General features: G+C 43.3%; 3 protein-coding genes across 6 annotated transcripts; all 3 read left to right on the top strand.

Moving 5' to 3' along the window:
* The first annotated feature begins 1,599 nt into the window (after positions 1-1,599).
* Positions 1,600-4,168, top strand: LOC109641722 (macrophage mannose receptor 1-like). Of its 3 annotated transcripts, XM_069518242.1 has the most exons (5): positions 1,639-1,739; positions 1,861-1,906; positions 2,032-2,123; positions 2,737-3,075; positions 3,296-4,168. In XM_069518242.1, exons 3-5 carry the CDS (start codon positions 2,090-2,092, stop codon positions 3,637-3,639), a joined length of 717 nt encoding a protein of 238 aa, XP_069374343.1. In that variant the 5' UTR covers positions 1,639-1,739; positions 1,861-1,906; positions 2,032-2,089; the 3' UTR covers positions 3,640-4,168. The 3 variants fall into 3 exon arrangements, with proteins under 3 accessions (XP_019961810.2, XP_069374343.1, XP_069374344.1); XM_020106251.2 differs by lacking the exon at positions 1,861-1,906 and having other exon boundaries at positions 1,600-1,739; XM_069518243.1 differs by lacking the exon at positions 1,639-1,739 and having other exon boundaries at positions 1,846-1,906.
* A 452-nt stretch (positions 4,169-4,620) lies between these two features.
* LOC109641726 (protein mono-ADP-ribosyltransferase PARP14-like) lies at positions 4,621-15,569 on the top strand. 2 transcript variants are annotated; one of them, XM_020106262.2, is made up of 15 exons: positions 4,621-4,910; positions 6,108-6,247; positions 6,463-8,595; positions 8,717-8,956; positions 9,054-9,278; positions 9,574-9,640; positions 10,118-10,261; positions 10,361-10,420; positions 10,873-11,049; positions 11,609-11,747; positions 11,836-11,891; positions 12,675-13,412; positions 13,780-13,913; positions 13,997-14,174; positions 14,308-15,569. In XM_020106262.2, the coding sequence occupies exons 1-15, from the start codon at positions 4,733-4,735 to the stop codon at positions 14,586-14,588; spliced, it is 4,890 nt and encodes a 1,629-aa protein (XP_019961821.2). In that variant the 5' UTR covers positions 4,621-4,732; the 3' UTR covers positions 14,589-15,569. The 2 variants fall into 2 exon arrangements, with proteins under 2 accessions (XP_019961821.2, XP_019961820.2); XM_020106261.2 differs by having other exon boundaries at positions 6,460-8,595.
* Positions 15,570-15,908: 339 nt separating this feature from the next.
* On the top strand, positions 15,909-19,157 carry LOC109641714 (kelch-like protein 33). Its single transcript, XM_020106244.2, has 4 exons — positions 15,909-16,809; positions 16,890-17,838; positions 17,944-18,114; positions 18,503-19,157. The coding sequence occupies exons 1-4, from the start codon at positions 16,035-16,037 to the stop codon at positions 19,020-19,022; spliced, it is 2,415 nt and encodes an 804-aa protein (XP_019961803.1). The 5' UTR covers positions 15,909-16,034; the 3' UTR covers positions 19,023-19,157.
* Positions 19,158-19,199: the final 42 nt, after the last annotated feature.

Genomic DNA, 19,199 nt, shown 5'->3' with positions numbered 1-19,199 from the left:
CTCTTATAAGTAAAAGTATTTCTGACTCTGTTTGGATTTTAATACAAAAATCTTGCTGGAAATGGAAAAAACACCAAGAAACACACAGACAAGTGGATTTAAACAATATTCATCCTCAGGGAGAAAAGGTTTCCTTTGAATTTAACAAAGTGGAATCTTGACAATGTACAAATATAATATTCAACTTCATTTAATGTTGTGGAACGTTTCTCTGCTTGTTGGATGTTGAGCAGGAAACTCTTCCACATTTGTTTATGCTGTTTTGTTTATTTATGGAAATGATTTTCTCATCAGTGGATCCTTTTCTCACTGAGATCCATCGTTCTCCATATTTCAATATATTCAAATGCTGATATATTTGCGACTACAATACACAAGGCATCTGCTTGGTAGATATTTGTGTAGTTCTCGAGCGTCATCGAAGTAAAGCTGCTGAGGAAGTAAAGTTTTCAGTTGTACCCGAGCGTGACTTTATTATTATTTTAAATCTCAAGAGTATTTTTTTTTCCTACAGATGCAATAAAACCTGATTTTTTAAAACAGACGTACGAGGTGACGTTTTGAAAAACTCGGAGCATCGTAAAAAATGGGCACAAAAGTTTTTAACTGTCACTTTTTCAAACATTTGGTCAAAGTCATATGATAATATCGATAATATATATAAATATGTGATAAATGTACACATTAAACGTGAATGTAAAAATCTAAATGTATCTAAAAGTTTGATTAAATGATGAAAAGAAAAAGAGAAAACATGTATGAGTGTGTAGTACTTTCTGTACTACTGGGATTTGTAATGTAATGTATTTCATTCCAGGCAACTCAGAGGTCGGAGATTCTGCTTCGGTTCTTTAAACTGGGGGTAGATCAGCTCTTAGATGAGCAGAGTTGTACTTTTTGTAGTTTTCTGGTGACTCTTCACCTTCACCAGGTACACAATGACAGCGATCATCCTACATTTGGATTGTACGTGTGGTTTTTGACATTTTATCCAATCGGACATGTTCAAGTTCAGTTATAACGTTTGTTACAATTCATGGACACAAAAGGAAGATTTGATGTCAGAGTGTGAAATAAAAACCGTTTTGAATTCAGATTGTTTAGATCAGACGTGGACACTCAAATAAAGATCAGACGCGACGGACATGAAAATGTGCCCACATTTACAGCTGATTGTGAAATTACAAGCAAAATGGTGAGAACTTTATATTTCCCATTATTGCTGCAGCCTCAGTTTTTTGAGACGCAGTATTCGTTCCAGAAACCAAGATGAATAAAAACTCAAAGTGAGGCAAAGGTGTCTTGCTGAGATGATTTCATATTTGCATTATTATCTCCATGTAAACTCACGAGGCACACTCCCGTCACAGTTGTTGGCGTGACAACAATTCTACATTTAAAGTTAAAGGTTTATTTCCCAACACGCTCAGAATGCAGCTCAGAAGTTCAGAAGGAGTGAACGCTAACTAAATGAATCCCCCCCCACACACACACACACACACACATACACACACACATACACAGACACACACTGTCTGTGGTAACTCTTTTCATTTCCTTGTTACACACTTAAAAGTCCACGTGTCCATTTTGTGTGTTGTGCGTCACAACATGTTAATCACCTGCGTTATATTTGGTTTTCAAATGAGTCTTTGAGGAGGATACAAGAGTGAGTGTGAGTTCAGAGCCTGTTTCACTGAGACGAGCCTCCAGCACAGCACAGACACAGGAAATCACCAGTAAGTCAAACTCTGTTATTCACATTTACTATACAAGTACTTATAACATATAATATGTGTGCCACTATAATTGTATTTCACCTTTTACAACTGTTGAACATTTTTTGTGTAACTCCAAAAGGACCTGCGGAAACACAACCTGTCGGCGGAGGAAGTCATTTATCTCAGTTACTGGACCACTTCCCTTTTTCTTTTCTATTTCAACAATAAGAATGACACGACCATGTGCAGCATTGTTTGGTCCGAACTCTAATTCTGTCTTTTCTGTTTTTGTCCTTTTGACATAAAATAGAGAAAAGCTGTAAAGATCTGATCAGGCTGAAAAAAACCAGTCATCCAACACAGCAAAGATGCAGTGGAGTCTGTTTCCTCTCATTCTGATGGGTAAGTGCGTCATCTCCACAACACAACTTAACCTGTCTGAGTTTAACACTTTGACTCCTGGACTGTGCAGAAAGATGGACAACATGTCTTCTCCGCAAAAGTGGACACTTTAGGTCTTGAACCCGGACTCCTCCTTTCTGATGTTTGTTCAACTTTTTTCATTTTCCCTGTAACTCAGATTTTAAGTAGATATTTAATCTTATGAAAATGGGATTAAAAGTCATGATTGGTATTTGAGACTGACTTGTGATTGGTCGAGCGTCTCTATCAACGTCGCCTTCATCCCCCTGTTTGCTACTGCGCAGACTCCGCCTCCAAACGCGCAAGACAGCCGCATCGCATCCGTGATGTTTTAGCTTAAATTCTGGACAGTGGAAGGAAGTGGAGACACCTCGTCCATCTTTCTTTACAGTCTGAGGTTCGACGTCACAGACCGGTCATTAAATAACTGCACTCAGACTTCAATATAAGTAAATGAGTAAATGAATAAATGAATAAATGAATAAATGAATAAATGAATAAATGAAGTGGCGTGTTGCAACTGAGGCTGGAAATTAAAATGTTGGCAATTTTATCAGCATTAACACTGAATACTATGTTCTTCTATCTGTAGGTCAGTGTTTATTCGTCATGTGTCGACTCTATGAATACCACTTTATAGAGGATAAATTTAACTGGACGGCAGCTCGGAACTACTGTAGAAGTCATTATACAGACCTCGCCACAGCGTATAACGAGGCAGACGTGACAGAGATGAAGAAACTCAATAAATATGAGGCCTGGATCGGACTTTACAACACTCTGTGGTCTCAGCCCGGAGTGGAGTTCAGTGGGAGCGAGACAACGGTTGAACATGAGGACGATATGGTCAAGAATTGTGTGTTCATTGAAAATAGTGTAAAGAAGAAAAGTGATAAATGTAATGAAAAGAAGAAATTCATCTGCTATGAGGGTAAGTGGAGAGTTGGTTTGTCTCTTTGTTTCTTGTGAGTTTATTTATTAGAAGGATTCAAATCATATTTATTATAAGAATTGTGTCATTCCAGTTGTTCACATGCTGGTTTAGGAACAAAAGGTCCAAGCAGCAACTTCAGTATTGAACTTTTTAATATTGTTGTGATGATTTTTATTTGAGGCCATGATGGACAAAGTCCTGTGTTTGTTCACGACAGATAAAATTAAACTGATAAAACAAAATAAGACCTGGCAGGAGGCCATGGATTACTGCAGAGAGCACCACAACGACCTGATCTCCATCACCGACGTGCAGCAGCAGAGATGGGTCCAAGAGAGAGCCAAGAACGCCCAGACTGAGTTCATCTGGCTGGGGCTGCGCTACACCTGCACCCTGGACATGTGGTTCTGGGTCACTGGTGAGGACTTCATCTATGATAACTGGGAGTCATGTCCACCTACTCAAGGGTGTTACTCAGGGGCAGCCATGAAGACAGACAAAGGGTATAAGTGGGTCACATGGAGGGATAATGAAACGTTTAATTTCATTTGTACCTTATAGAAAGTGTTAAACCCAAAGGAACGCGGTGGGGACACATTTCATATATCTGGGGTATTGTTTCTTTGCTACCAAACTATATATGCACATTCTGCTCTCTGGGTTAATTGAACAGCAACATGACAATTGTAGAAATTACTAACAGACATTGATTTTATTTTGCTTCTCAGTAAAAAACATTTCATCTTCTTTTCCTTCACATCTGGTGACGGTTATAAAATGTGTGGCACAGATTTTATTTACTCTGATATTAACGATATATATTTCTGCAAGTCCATGTCAAGTAATAATAGACTCTTGTGATTGACCATGATCCTCTCTTTCCCCGACTTCAATTCACTTCATGTGTGAAACATCTGAATATTTTGATTCCACAAACAGGTTCGTTTATTTAAAATATCCTGATTCGTCCTGAAAGCGTTGACTCAGCTTCAGAGTTCACAGTTTCTGAATCTTGAACCGAGTGGAGGACAAAGGCTGCGTGTGACTGTACTTTGTGTTGTTGAATATCAATAAAGAGTTTGTGAAACCGCGCTGAGACTCTTCTGTGGGTGAAGTGAATCCTCCCAACACCAGAGGGCCAACTACAACATTACATAACATTTTCAACATTTTGCTCATCATGGATGAAAAACTCTGAGTCCTGCAGAACCAATCAAACATCTACATCTAGTGAATGTTAATATAAAATATATAAATGTTTAAATCTGATGGCGGAGAAATACCAAGTGCAAATATAAACACACAGCAACTATAGAGCCCCCCCTCCCCCCATATATCGTATATACTGTATATATATATAAGTTAATGTGTTAATTGATGAACTTCAGTGAAATGTGTTGATGCACACATTTCACTTTAGTTCATCAGTTATGAATCTGTGTGTGTGTGTGTGTGTGTGTGTGTGTGTGTGGGGGGGGGGGGGGGGGGGGGGGGGCACCTTGTGTGAGTACAACACAAGGTGCTCCATTTAAAGTGAGGTATCATCTGTGCACACCAGGGGGCGCTCCCGGGCGGCAGAGGGCGCAGCCTGCCGGTTCTCCGTCAGTCTCTGTGGAGTCACCGAGCCGCTGCTTCCACCTGCGCGCTGTCCTCGATGGAGGCTCCGGAGCAGTTCCCGCTTTTCTTCGAGGTGTCCTCCGCCGTGGACGCGGAGCAGCGCCGCAGGATCCGAAACTACTTCCTCATCCGCCGCAGGTCCGGAGGAGGAGAGTGCGGCGCCGTCACGCACATACGCGACAAAGTTCACTGCGTGTTTTTCAAAGAGCGAGAAGGTGAGACACGACGGTTCGGACCGTCCGACGAGCTCTGGAGCGGGTCGGTGTTTGTTAAACCGTGTCCTCCGGTGAAAGTGAAAGTAAAGCTGCTCCGGAGACACTCGGTCCTCCAGTGATTCACTTCTCACTGAGCAACAAACTGATGTATTCCTCCGTCAGAACCACTGGACCGCAGCTCTGAATCTCTTCCCCTCTTTAGTTTCTTGTGCAGAACCTCTCAGATCGGACCTGGAAACGTTCCCCACACTTTCACTTTCACTTTGAGTCCGAGCTGCAGATTTAATGGTACAAGTTGGAGCTCTGACGTCACGTGGACGGGGTGTGGCTGTGGGATAAACAACAGCTCAACTTTCTGGTCATCATTTTACTCTTTGGTCAACTTGTACTTGTTTCACATTTCTTTTGCCTCCTCTCTGCTCTGTCGTTCTCTGGTGGTTTCACACGTCTCAGTCATTTGTCTCTCGTCCTTTCCTTCGGTGGTAGTTGAGCGTCTCGTGGTTATTTCAGTGGCTCGTTGTTGTTGTTCACGTCATTTTGCATTGAACTTTAATATGATTTATTATTCGGTTCAGTTTTAGTGACCAATCAACACGAGAGAGCCGTTTGTACAAGGCGGGACGTTTTGATGATAGATTTGAAAGCAGAAACTGTGCCCTCTAGTTTATTTGTTGCTGAACAACCGAACTAACTTAAAGGACGCTCAGAAGTATGTGGGCAGTGACTGAACACTTCTCTGCACAGATAGGCTTATCCACACTGCAGTACTGTAAATGGTTCTCCAGGGGGCCCCTGACCCCTTGAGTCTCTGTTTGTGTTGGTCCCATTCTTTCTTTCTTTTTTACCATGAAAATTTAATTTTAGCACAAAGTTATAGTGAAGTTTATTTATAAGGCACATGTAGAACAACCGAAGTGCAGTTCAGTAAATAAAAACAAAGAAAATACCAGAATAATCTGTTTAAGCTGAACTACATCTATGGAGGGGAAACGCATCAGCAACAGAAAACACATCACTCGTAAACCTCGACTAAGGGCGAGCCAGTTTATACTTGTTTGTACACAGAAATTGGATTTGACATTTACATGTATTTAAATATAATAAAAGTAAATAAGAACACAAAAGCTGAAAAGGATGAGAGGAAGATAAACTGTGCAGAGGGACCCTAATAAGTATTGTTGCCTTTTTGTGTCTCAGCTCAGCAAAGAGTCCTGCAGAGATGTGAGCATGTGTTGGAGTTTGCAGGTGGTTCTCTGGTGCTCACTGTCCGGGACAGCCCCGAACCGCAGGGCTCCTCCCCCATCGCTACCTCAGATCATGGCAAGACGTCACCGCAGGTTAGTGTGGAAAACTTTCTGAACACAAATTGATGTGTTCCTGTTTTTCAAACTCCCCTGACTTGAATGGGGTGAAAAAGCTTGTCAACGTAATTCAATTAAGAATAAACAGTATCATAATTGATTATTGCCGGAGTTTTGTTTTAGACTTTATTCGTTTTGGCTACATGTTCCTTAAAAACTGAAAACCCACTGTACTCTCTTTCCAAAAGCAGCAACAGTCTATTCCTGCCTCCATTCTGCCACCAGGTGGTGAAGAATGTGAACTACGACCTGATACCTACCTCCTTCGATATCTGAAGGAATGTCCAAAGGCAGGGGCAGAGCTGGAGGCGGAACTTGCCTCTATGGACTGCACTGCTCAGCTGTTCCCAGAAGAGGGCAGAGTTTTAGTGAGGAGATCAGCTCAACCTGCTGCTGGAGCAGAAAGTAGAAGTTTGAGAGCTGAGGTAGACAAACTCTTAGATGGCTACCACTGCCACTTTGAGTTTGAGCCTCTCAAAGTCAAAGCTTTGCTTCAGTCCTGCAGCTCTGGTCACACCACAGGTGATGTGAGGGTGTTCGGTGAAATCGGGATGGCTGTTGTGGTCGGTAAACGTTCACAGGTCAATTCCAGGTTGAAGGATGTAGAAGACTCTACTGTTAAATGTAGAAGGTCCCGATTGAGTGAGAAGCAAACCAGCACTCGTCGATTCAGTGAGGCCAAACTCCGCCTCCTCTGGAGAGAGATTGAGGACGGTTTGGGACGAAGTTTTCCAGGAGTTAAGGTCACACGGGGAGATGCAGGTCAGGTGGTTTTAGAAGGGTCTGTGGAGGATATTCTGGAGGCTGGAGATTGGATCTCTGATAAACAGAATCTGGTGTTAGAAAGGAGAGTTCCTAACATGAGCCCACGTCTCTTGGCCTTCGTGAGGAAGGCTTATGGAGGTCCAGGGGAGCTGCGGGACTTTCTAGGGGCTGGTGACGAGGTGGAAATAGAGTTACGAGACACAGAGCTTCGTTTCTTCTCCCTCTCTCCTGATAAACTGGACGACCCAGTAAATGAAATGCAAAAAAAGTTCAAGGAAATCGAGATTGACTTACCTATTAACGCTGCTGCTTCATCTGAGCTGTGGGAAAAGCTCAAGTCCAAGACAAATGAGATGAACCGAGGGCAGTGTAGGGTTCAGGCAGTGTGTTGCTCGGACAGCAGAGTGTGCTTACTGGGCCACACCCGAGAGTTTGAAGAGCTGAATGAAACTGTCAAAGAGTTTATTTTGGACCAGTCAAGCATAGAAAGCAAAGTCAATCTTCGTTTTCCAGAGTTAGTACAACTCTTACCAGAACTGCTACAGCTGCATGCATTTGACTATTCAGGGGTTATCCTCCATCCTTACACTTCTGCCACTGGGCCCATTGTGGCGCTTGAAGGTCCATCCGGCAAAGTGGATGAGGTAAGGAACAGGTTGGGTCTATTTGTAAACTCCCTTGTTCGGGAGAGAGTCGCCATCAACCTGCCCGGAGCTCTGAGGTATTTTGAAAGTCCCTCTGGAAGAGAGAACATTTCACGTGCTGCTCAGTCTCAGAAGTGTCTCATAAAGCTTCAAGTTCAACCTCACACGAGACTGAACTTGGAATCTGGTGCAAGATTGAGCGATGGAGTGACAATAGTTGCGATCCACAACGTGTGTGATGGACTGCAGGTTGTGGTGTGTCAGGGTGACATCACTAAAGTAGTTGCTGATGCCCTGGTTAACGCGGCCAATGCAGTTCTGGAGCACTCCGGAGGTGTTGCTGCTGCACTGAGTAAAGCAGGCGGACCTGAAGTACAGAGGGAGAGTAAGACTTTAGTAAAGCAGATTGGGAAAGTTCCTACAGGTGACGTGGTAGTGACCACAGGGGGGGACTTGCAGTGCAAGAAACTGCTGCATGCTGTTGGACCATTAGCTGGACAAGTTGGTGGCAGAGAAAGGTTGTTGCTGGAACAAACTGTCCAGTCTGCTCTGAATATGGCAGAGAGGATGGAGCTCAAGTCTATAGCCATGCCCTGTATCAGCTCGGGTATATTTGGTGTTCCAGTGGACTTGTGCGCTGACGCTATTGTGACGGCTGTCAAACAGTTTTGCGATCAGGGAGGACGAAGTCTGAGCACAATCATGCTGATCGATAACAGAGCAGAGGTGGTGAGGGCCATGCAGCAAGCATGCGACAGGCTCCTCCAAGGGATAAGCTCTGTAACTGGTCCACCTAGCGATTTGAGGTTCCAGATGGATGCTGCAGGAGGAGGCACAGCAAGAGGAGCCACTGCTGGAGCTCCTGGAGTTGCTGTAACTGTTGAGATTGTTCAGGGAACCATTGAGACCCAGCAGGTGAGTAACTTTGCTTCGATGTTGATGCGTTACATACTTCTCAGTTTGCTCACAGATTCGGACGATTGGGCTACGTATCATGGTTAAGATTATTGAGATCAAATGTGACGATGTTTCACAGGTGGATGGCTTGGTATCTCCTATGGCTGGCCATGATCCTTTCTCTACCCGCATTGGAAACACCCTGTTGAATGTGGTCGGACCTCAGCTGACTGCAAAGTTTTCTCAATGTGCAGGAGGAGTGACAACGAAACCTGGTGACATAGTCCTGGTGGAGGGCTTGTCTGCACCTGGGTCTAAGGCCCTGATCTTCCTTAACCTTCTCCCCTGGGATAATAACCAACATGGAAGTGCAGTCCAGGTCAATTTCTGTGGCCACATGCAAATGTTTTGAATCAGATTTTTCTTTAAGTTGTCTCTTTTAGTCCATTAATCTTGACAGTGCTTGAATCTTGCAGGTTCTGAGACAAGGCATTAGAAAAACTCTGGCTTCCTGTGAGGTTAGAGGATTTCACTCAGTGGCTCTCCCTGTCCTCGGGGCCGGTGTTGTCCTGCGCTTTCCTCACTCCGTGGCTTCCAGGATTCTTCTGGAGGAGGTCCTTGTATTCGAACAGAGCCGAGCCAACAGATCGTCTTTCCTGGTCCGTATTGTCGTTCACCCCAGGGACAAAGAATCTAGCAAGGTAAAGAAAATTCACTGCATCCCATACAATCAATGTGTCCAGGTTCAAGGTCTTTGTGATCTGTGAGAAGATTGATGCTGTAATTTCACAGGGACATTTTTATTTATTTACTGTCTCTTCATACAAACTAAGATTCCAAGCACTTTGCTCCACAAAGAGATCACCAGCTTAAAAGTAAATCTCAAAAACAGTTTGAGAAAAGAATCAGGTTAAAAAACAATTTGAAAAGTTTGCAAACTTTTTTTACAACACGTTATAAACCGGAATCTAACCTTCACCTCATTTGTCTCTTCAGGCGATCCAATCGGCTCAGGAAACTTTGCATGTCAGAGGATTCAGAAATCATTCTAATCCAGATCACGGTTTGTGTGAACAGTTTCTTTTCAGTTTCAGGTTGAGTCAGTCTTTTGCTGACTCTTCCAGGCAGCTTTGATCACTCAAAGATCAGAACAGCATCAGCTAACAAATAGTTAACCAGTGTATTACCACTTTTTATGCCTCTGCACCAGCCAGTGTCTGCAGGCATCATGTATTCAGGTTGCACGTCCATCGCTTTCTTGTGAACCCAGTATCTCAAGAACACCTTTCTTTACATTTGGTACAAATGTTGAGTTGGACTCAAGTATGAACTAAGTAAATTTTGGTCAGAGGTCAAGTTCCACAAAACAAAACCTCACAAAACCATTTCATGTTGTGAACACGACAACACATAGATATTCATATTATAACCTTCATCTAATCCAACTGTAATCCTCAAACATTTGCTGTTTTGGTGTGGTGCTGTAAAACAGGAAATCCCTAATGGTGAGTTTTTGTTTATTTGTTTGCGATGACTTTAGCTTCCTTTTACCGAAATGTCTCGGGGACTAACAATGAGGTCACAGCCATGCTGGGTGGAGTCAAACTTCAGATGGTCCTCGGCAACATTGTAACTGGGGGCACTGATGTCATCGTCAACACAACTGACTTCAAAAATCATTCAGGTACAATCCAAGTGATTTGATATATATATATATATATGTACATACATACACCTGTGTCATACCTGTGATTGATTGTAACTGTATTCACGCTCTCCACAGGTGTCTCCGGTGCTATTCTGTCTGCAGCAGGGCAACAGGTTCAAGCCCAGTTAGCACAAAGTAAGCTATTATTGTAAAATCATTTAAAACATGTAAGTATCTTTTCAGAGTACAAGCACGACAGGTACAAATCATGCAAATTTGAATCCCAGCCCCTTTATTATAAAAATAAATCGTTTACTTTAGGTAGAACTTTTCAGGCTTAAGCACAAAGTGCTTCCAGAGAAAAGAGAGTAGAAAGACAGATAATTTTTGGAATATGACGAATTGATGTTCAAGTATAGCGTTATGAATAAAATAAATGTAAACAAATATTTTAATTTATAAAAGACAATTAAAAAATACTTTCATATGTAGTGAAAATGTTCTGTACTTGTATTATATTACACATTTATGTGTGTTTTCAGTTTGCACATTCAAATAAATGAATGAGAACAACCAAAAAGTTCAAATTTACATTTTACCCCCAAGCCTCTTGTAACCTGATGTTACTTTTGCTTTTTTTTCCCCAGTGGGCATTCCTGCAGACTTAATGTGCACCACAGGACCCGGGTTGCTTGGTTGCAGAGAAATCATCCATGCTAGTTTCCAGAAGGACCCTCAGTTGATTCGAAAGAACTGCAAGAAGATACTGAAGCAGTGTGAGAGCAAAGGCTACAACTCAGTGGCCTTCCCCGCCATCAACACTGGTTAGTACCATATACATGTGGGTGTATGAGTGGTTGTGTGCACACGTTACATTTAATGAAAAACATTTTGTAAATAACAAATGACATACCAGAATAGGGAAGTTAAAATATAATAAGTTATCTGTTTTCCAAGGATAAACTGAATTGATTTGGAGGTAAAAGGTCAAGGTAGCGATGACATCATAAACCCTTTTTGGCTCATGAACTGTTTTACATCAAGAATGCTTCAGAAGAATCCTTGACACAAATGTAAATTCAGCCTCACGGATGAACTGATTAAATTTCAGTGGTCAAGAGTCAAAAGCCTCGGTGACTTCATATGAGTCTGAAAGGAGGAGACATACGACTGCAGGGTTGTTATTCTAGTTTTTTTCCTGTAAATGTAAAATGATAAATAAGAAAGTAAACTGGTAAGAACTGTCAAATTAGAAACAATGGCCACTGAAGGTAGTCAATTTAACTAGATTACACAAATAAAGGACACAACCTGTGACTGCTGCAATGTAAAAGTCGTTGTGGTAATTTCCATGTGGACTAAACCGTCTTTATATCACGTCAGGCGAGGCCGGGATGGACTCTGTGACAGCTTCTAAAGCCATGCTGGACGGCATGGCGTCAGCTGTTCGGGACATGAAACCAAATTCACTCTCACTCATCCGCATCGTCATCCTGCAACAACCAGTGTTCCAGGTGTTCAGGTCGGAAATGAATCGTCTCCGAACAGCAACAAGACTCCGAAGGGAAAGTTTGAGCCTGGATTGTAATATAGTCTTTTTGTTTTTGCAGATCAGAGCTGGAGAGTCGCTTTGGAAAATCAGCCCCTTCCAGCTTCAAACTTAGAGGTTTGTTTGCATTTAAACTATTTGATAATGAGGTCATCTGTTCTTTATCACAGGTTCTCAGGTTTGGTAAATAGGAACATTGCTAACATCAGCTTGCTAACATGCTCACAATGACCATTTCCTCACATGTGGATGTTTATCAGGTCTTAACCGGAAACACAAAGTAAAGCTGGGACTAGTAGTATTTGGTATTTGGTCATAAAGCAGATTATTCGGGAGAAAATGGAATTCAACAAGATTATGAGAATTCAAATCAATTCATTCAATCCAACCACTCTGAGGCAGAAATCTCAGCCTCATGGTGGCACGAGACCAAAAGTCAGGGGATCAACAAAGTTTTAATCACAAAGGTCCGCGCATGATATCAGGGGAACCCCTTCAACAGCTGAAGAGACATTTTTATGATTTCTATGATCTGGACCCTGTTCGAGTGATTTTCTCTACATCTCATGGACGTCATGCAGTTTACCTTTGAGCCACAAGGTGATGTTGCAGCATCATCTCTGAGAGTCAGCCACAGAGAAACAGGATACTGGCCTTTAGAACATCCTCAACATGGAAACAGATCTTAAATTGGTTTGTGAATCATCATCAGATCCATTGGTTCTAGTTTCTAAATCCTCATACACAAACTATTTTAACATAAATGAAAATGTCAAGATTTGTAAATGAAAGAATTGATGCTATGGGTCAGAATATTCTCAGACAATAATTCCTGTGAAGTGAAACATCGATACTGTGGACATGTGACGAGTTTTCCTCTTTTCTGTTTATTTTGTTAAGAATTCGCTCAACAGACGCTCAAGAAGTGGCAAGAGAAACGTTCAAAAACGTCTAAATCTTCAGCACCACAAGGAAGAAGCTTCATCTCCTCACAGCCTCAGCCGGCCGTGCTCAGTGTGATTTGTTGCGGTCCAGACATCACTGGCACCATCAGGAGAGATCTGGAGGACACCCTGCAGAAGCAGCTGATAGAGAGAGCGGTCAGCATGCGCGACTTCTCCTCGCTGGATGACATGGAGCTGGAGGCGGTGCTAGCGAATGTCAGAGGCTTGGGAATAAGTCTGGAGCTCAAGAGTCCTCAGGATCCCAGGAGACATCAAAGTTCAGAGAGTGCGAGAGGACAGAGATCAGGAACGACTACGAGAGCTGAAGCCAGAGATCGGTCGGCTGCAGGAGAAGAGGTCTATGTGCTGCGAGGCCTGAAAGAGGACGTGTTGAGCATCACTGAACTTATAAACAGAGCAATACACGACGCACTTTCCGAAGAACTCCAGGACAAAAAAGAAGCAATGATGGCTCTCCATGTGCAGTGGTCGATTCAGGATGCTCAGGGGGTCTGGCAGGAGCTGAGCCTGCATGAAAACTTTGAGCTGGAAGACGCTCACATCAACAAGCAAGTGTCGGCAGAAGTGACGGCACAAGACGCAACAGTGCTCAAAGTAAACCTGAAGACACTGGAGGCCACAGACTGGCAAACAGGGAAAACGTTCAAAGTGAAAAGGAGCGAAACTCAAACAAGTGCGTCACATTTTTCAGATTTTACATTTGGTGACTCATGTTTTAAAAAAAAAAAAGAGATTATATGAATATAATAAGTGTGTAAATATACATGAATTCAACAATTAGAGACATAGAGAATAATACAATCGGTTTAGGTTAGGTTGAAGTGTAAAAGAGTCTGACAGCAGTGGGAATGAAGGTCCAGTATATTTTTCATCATAACGGTTTGATAACGAATTATTTGAAATCATTGACGATTTAATTTTTCATATCTACATCCGCTGATTTAGCAATATCGGATGTTTTCTATTCCCTGATGTCGGCGTTAGCCCCCAAAAATCGACAATCCACCCACAAACATTGATTTGTGTGATCTCTTCTTTAGCCTTGGAGCTGCCAACACAATGGGAACCGATGCACGAAGAAGTCTTTAAAAAGGTGGAGCTGCAACCTAACTCACAAGAGTATCAGGTCGTCGCGCAGGGTTTCCTCAAAACGGCTAAATACAACATTCAAAAGGTGAGTACGTTAACACAAGCGAATGATTCTCGTAGGTTTTGAGGTTTCAGAATAAATGATGTCTGTTTGTTTTCTGTTCCCAGATTGAGCGTGTGCAAAACCTCTACCTATGGCACGCCTTCTCTGTGTGTAGGCAGCGGATCTTTTTCAAGAACGGCAGAGGAGATGTTGGTGAGAAGTCGCTCTATCACGGCACCTCAGCGGAGTCGTGCAACTGCATAGAAAAGGACAAATTTGACAGGAGCTACGCAGGAACACACGGTAACAGGATGTGGCAACAAAATATTCTTCGGTTTTGATTATTACAGGTTCGACAGTAACATAGACTGAATAAAGATGGACGACATGACGTCTACAGTTGACATCCATCTTTTCTTATGTCCTTCTACCACAGCTGCCAGGTTGGGAAAAGGAGTTTACTTTGCTGTCAACGCAGGGTATTCAGCCAGTTCTTTCTCCCCACCGGACGCATCAGGCCTGAAGCGTCTGTACGTCGCTCGTGTCCTGACCGGCCAATACACTGTCGGCAGTCCCACCATGAAAGCCCCGCCTCCTCGTGGCGCAGACCGCCCGGACTGCTTCGACAGCGTGGTGGACAACCAGCAGAGCCCCACCATGTTTGTGGTCTTCCACGACGACCAGGCCTACCCAGAATACCTCATCACCTTCACCTGAGCAGTGACCGTGACAGCAGTTAATCTCGGTTAATGTTTTGCGTCAGGATTATTGTAGAAGCAGTGTAGTGGGGGTGTTTTAGCGTCAAAGCATAGAGTGGCTGATAAGTCTTGTTATGTTATGAAGCTTTGCGCAATAACTTTTACAATTATATAATGATAAGCTTTATAATTTAGTGACTGAGAGTCACAGGTAGCTCCAGACAGTTGAAGAGTGAAGCTGAACTGAGATCAGTTCAAAACACTGAGAAGTTCTTAACAACCAGAGTTTATCTCCGATGTTCAGCAGGAAACTTTACAACATGAAGAACTCTGATCTCAGTTCGGTGGATTATTTACAGCAGCAGCTCTTCTGGTGCAGGAAGCAGAGGATCATGGGTAATATCCAGTCAGTGGGACGACACAGTCAAGAGATTGATAAATCACTCAGCCCATCAGAATGAATCATGTGTGGCTGTAGAGGGCGCTGTTGCTCAGTAAAAGTTACATAGTGTTGCTTTAACATGTTTTCATGTGTTCGTAGGTTTGATGTCACGAAACAGATTCTAACGAATGGTTCTATTTTTATCACAACTCATCAATTAACAGGAAATGGTGAGGATATAATAGGTTATGTGTAAAGCTGAGTGTGTGGAGGGAAAACACTGATTCCATTACTGTCCAGGTTGAATAGTAACAAGGGTTGAAACCAGTGTGGTCATGGAAAAGGATTAAGAAAAGTGGTCACACTTGATTCTTATTCTTCACTTCATAATTAAATAAAACGATTAGAAAAGAGTAAAATAAATAAACTTGTAATGATGAAGATTTTGTGACAATGGAATCCAAGTAACTTCTGATATTATAAATGTAAATTGGAAGAGAAAACTGAATCAATACAATAAGTGTCTGTGCTTTTGGAGATTTATTGACATAAGATTTGCATTTGATGGGAGAAAAAGACCAAGATAATAAAACTAAAAGATTTGTAATTAAGATTCTATTTCTGTGGCACATTCTTGTGATTTTGGGGCATCATGGAATAAAATATGATGGAAAAAAAACCTGGCATACTTTGTGGGCTGATGTGAATATGTGCAATTTGCGGATCCAAATGAAAATCAGTTTATTTAAACATTGTCTCATTTGAGGACTGTTGCCATTCGTTGTGCATCATCCTGACAGTTATTTGTCATTTTAAGATCTGTTACCTAAGTTAGTTAAACCAGGTCTTTAGAGAGAAATGTTCTATTTGAATCTCTGTTTGTTTCTTTGATAAACAACTCCAGTTGAAACTGAATCTCCGTGACCCTGCAGCTATAAATAAATAACTGCCTGTTGATGCAGAGGGGAAAGTTGTGTCTGGGCGAGAGAAAAGAGTTGAGGCTGCATGAGAAAAAGATTTGGGAAAGTGTTGCTGGATGTCACCAGCTTTTTAAAAATACCACAGTGACTCCTAGTTCCTGAGATGGAGTTTACCAGACATCACCTGCCCATGGATTGGGAAGAGCGGTGGAGGAAAGAAAAGGAGAGGAGAAAAAGAGTGATTGAAGAGGGCGGAGAAGGGATAACGCAGGAGAACCGCGAGCTGAGGAGGATCGTGGCTTACAATGACTCCAAGATGGGTCTATCGACAGGGAGGGGTCAGACAGAAGGGTCAGAGGTCGAGGAGGCATTCAGGGATAAAGGTCGTGGTGATAACGTCCATATTTACCACAGTGAAACATCTTTTAAAGAGATGTTCAGGGCCCTGAAGGAACTGTGGGATTCATCTCTTCTCACAGACCTGACTCTAAACACTGAGAATGGGAGCTGCCTCCATGTGCACTCCACTATCCTGGCTGCTGTCAGCTCCGTCATCCTGCAGAGACTGAAGGAAACAAGTGGAGAACAGACAGATGAGGATGGAGGCTTCCATAGGTGGTCGCTGTCACTGGGTTCTGAGGTTGATCCAGTCGGGCTTCAGGCAGTTGTGGAGTTTGCCTACACTGGGGTCATTTCTCTTTTAAACAAAGACACCACGGCAAACATCAAGGCTGCAGCTCAAGCACTGGGGGTCGCTAGAGTGGTGGACCTCTGCAACGAAGAGGAGGGGATGAGGCGAGATGGAGGTATGGAGAAGGAAGAGCGAAAGATCTCTGCTCTGGATGAGATGAAGATCACTCTTGGTTCTGTTGAACACCTGTGGGCAGACAGAGTGGGGTGTGATGTGATTTTGGATGTGGACGGGACTTTGTTCCATGGTTGGTTGACATTATTTGATTAATCTCTGGTTATCTGGTTGATTATTTGATGTTTAAACTCTTCTTTTGTATGTCTCAAGTTCACAGAGTCATCCTTGCAGCAAGCAGTGACTACTTCCGTGGCATGTTCACCTGCGGAATGAGGGAATCCCATCAGACCTGTGTTGCCCTTCCCTTCCTGTTAGCATCTGAATTCAAGGCTCTTATTGGCTGCTGCTACAGTGGGACCCTTTCACTCAGTTGGGACTGTGTCTTCGAGATCACCTGCACAGCTCTGCAGCTGCAGTTCCAGCCCGCCCTGTCGCTTTGCCTTAACTTCATGTGGTGCGAAATGGAGGCAGAGTCATGTCTGGACATTGCGTCTTTTGCTGAAGCCTATGGGATGTCAGAGCTCCTTGAAGAAGCCAATGACTTTGTACTGAGGAACTTCTGGGAGGTGTCATTCACAGCAAAGTTTCAGGACCTACCGGCAGAGAAGCTTCTAGGTTACCTCGGCTGTGAGGGTCTGTGCGTGCCCTCGGAGCTGGTCGTCTTTCGAGCTGTAATCTCATGGATTGAGGCTGATCCTAAAGAGAGATTGGGCCAAGCTGCCCGAATGATGACCGCAGTCCGCTTTCCTCTTATGACGTTTCGAGAGTTCCGGGAGGTCAGGGCCATTAACCTGCGCATGGAGTGCTTTGGAAACAAAGAAGTTGAACTCTATGGTTCAGCTCTCAAGGAATTTGCTTTCAGCTCCCCACAACCCCAAGACCAGTGGCGGGTCAGGCGGCCCAAGGACGCTCTGGTTCTAGTTGGGGGAGACCAGCTGAACCCAGATATGGGTCCACGCGTACCAACCAGGGAGCTGTGGTTTGCAAACTCCTTACGCAGTGGCACAGGGTTGGTGAGGGAGATAGAATGGAAGAGGCTGGGTGAGATGCCAGACAACCCCAAGTTCAGGCATGGAGTAGCAGCAATGGACGGAAGGCTGTATGTGATTGGAGGGTGTTACTTCTATGCTAAGGATAATATCATGAAATCTGCCCATAGGTAAATGGAGATAATCATTGCACAAATATCCGGTTCTCAATCTCAGTAACAACTATGGTCTCACTTTTTCCGTCTTTACCTTTATCTTCATGGCATATATGCTAGTTATGATCCTGTGCAGAACAGCTGGAAGAGGTTGGCAGACATGCAGGAGTTCAGAAGTAACTTCTCAGTGGTGGCACTTGAGGGACGCCTTTACGCCGTAGGTGGAGACAAAGAGATCAACACCAACGTAGACAGTGTTGAGATGTACGACCCGCACACTGACACCTGGAGGTAAGACTTGTGATAGTTACCACAGACTATCTGACAGTATCGACCTTTCAGGGCAGAATCAGGGTTTGATGCAGGAAGGTCCAGCTTAAGTTTGCCCACAATCACATGTATGAAAAATATATCAAGGAGGAAAACACAGAATCAGTTCTGTTGTCATATTTTAAAATAACTTTGGTAAGTTTTAACATGTTCGACGCTCGTATACTGCAATCAACAGCACAAGATATCCGTTTGTGTTTAGGTTTCTGCTGTGTAAGTCAAATTTAAAAGTGGCCTGTTTTATCATGGAAGTGTTAATGTTTCCGTTTCACAAAACTCTGGAATCGACTCCAGATTCTGGGTTTACTGTCTTTCCCCGTCTGATGTCTTTTTCTTTCATGTTTCTCAGCTTTGTCCAGCCCCTGGACCGAACTCTGAGCGGCTCCGCTGTCACTGTCGTCGATGGGGGGATCTTCATTTCTGGAGGTTTCGACTGTAAATATGTGTGTCTGGTTTCCACGTTCCTGTATCACCCACAGAGAGGAAGCACCTACCTGGCAGACATGGCCCATGACCGGGCTCAGCACTGCATGGAGGCCCTGCGAGGCCGTCTCTACGTCAGCGGTGGAGTTTGTAACCTGAGGGCATTTTACACTGATCAACAAGCCTGTGAGGTGTTCGATCCCGTGAACGACTCTTGGACCGGTTTTGCATCCCTGCCTGTTCCCCATGTGGGTGCAGCTTCCGCCGTCCTGGAAGAGAAGATCTATATACTGGGTGGATACTGCCAGGACGACTACAGTGAGTCTGGACTGGTGCACCGGTTTGATCCCCGCACACAGCGATGGGAAAACATGGGAAAACTTCCCGGGGCTGTTACCGACATTCGGGCATGTCTTCTCCGACTGCCTCAGCACTTTAGACACTAGTTGTTGGGTATTTAATCAGCTTCTGGATGAAATAATCAATTAGAAAAATAGAGGAAAATATGTAAATAACAGAAACAATGCATCAGAATGTTGGGTTATTATGACAATGATATGTTAATAAAGGCGTTTAAATCATTTTACATCATTTACACATTGAGAAACTATGAATTTATTATT

Source organism: Paralichthys olivaceus, chromosome 22, assembly GCF_024713975.1.
Source record: "Paralichthys olivaceus isolate ysfri-2021 chromosome 22, ASM2471397v2, whole genome shotgun sequence".
Taxonomy (NCBI): Eukaryota; Metazoa; Chordata; class Actinopteri; order Pleuronectiformes; family Paralichthyidae; genus Paralichthys; species Paralichthys olivaceus.
The sequence above is the reverse complement of the archived record's forward strand: the minus strand, read 5'-3'. Positions and strand labels throughout refer to the sequence as shown.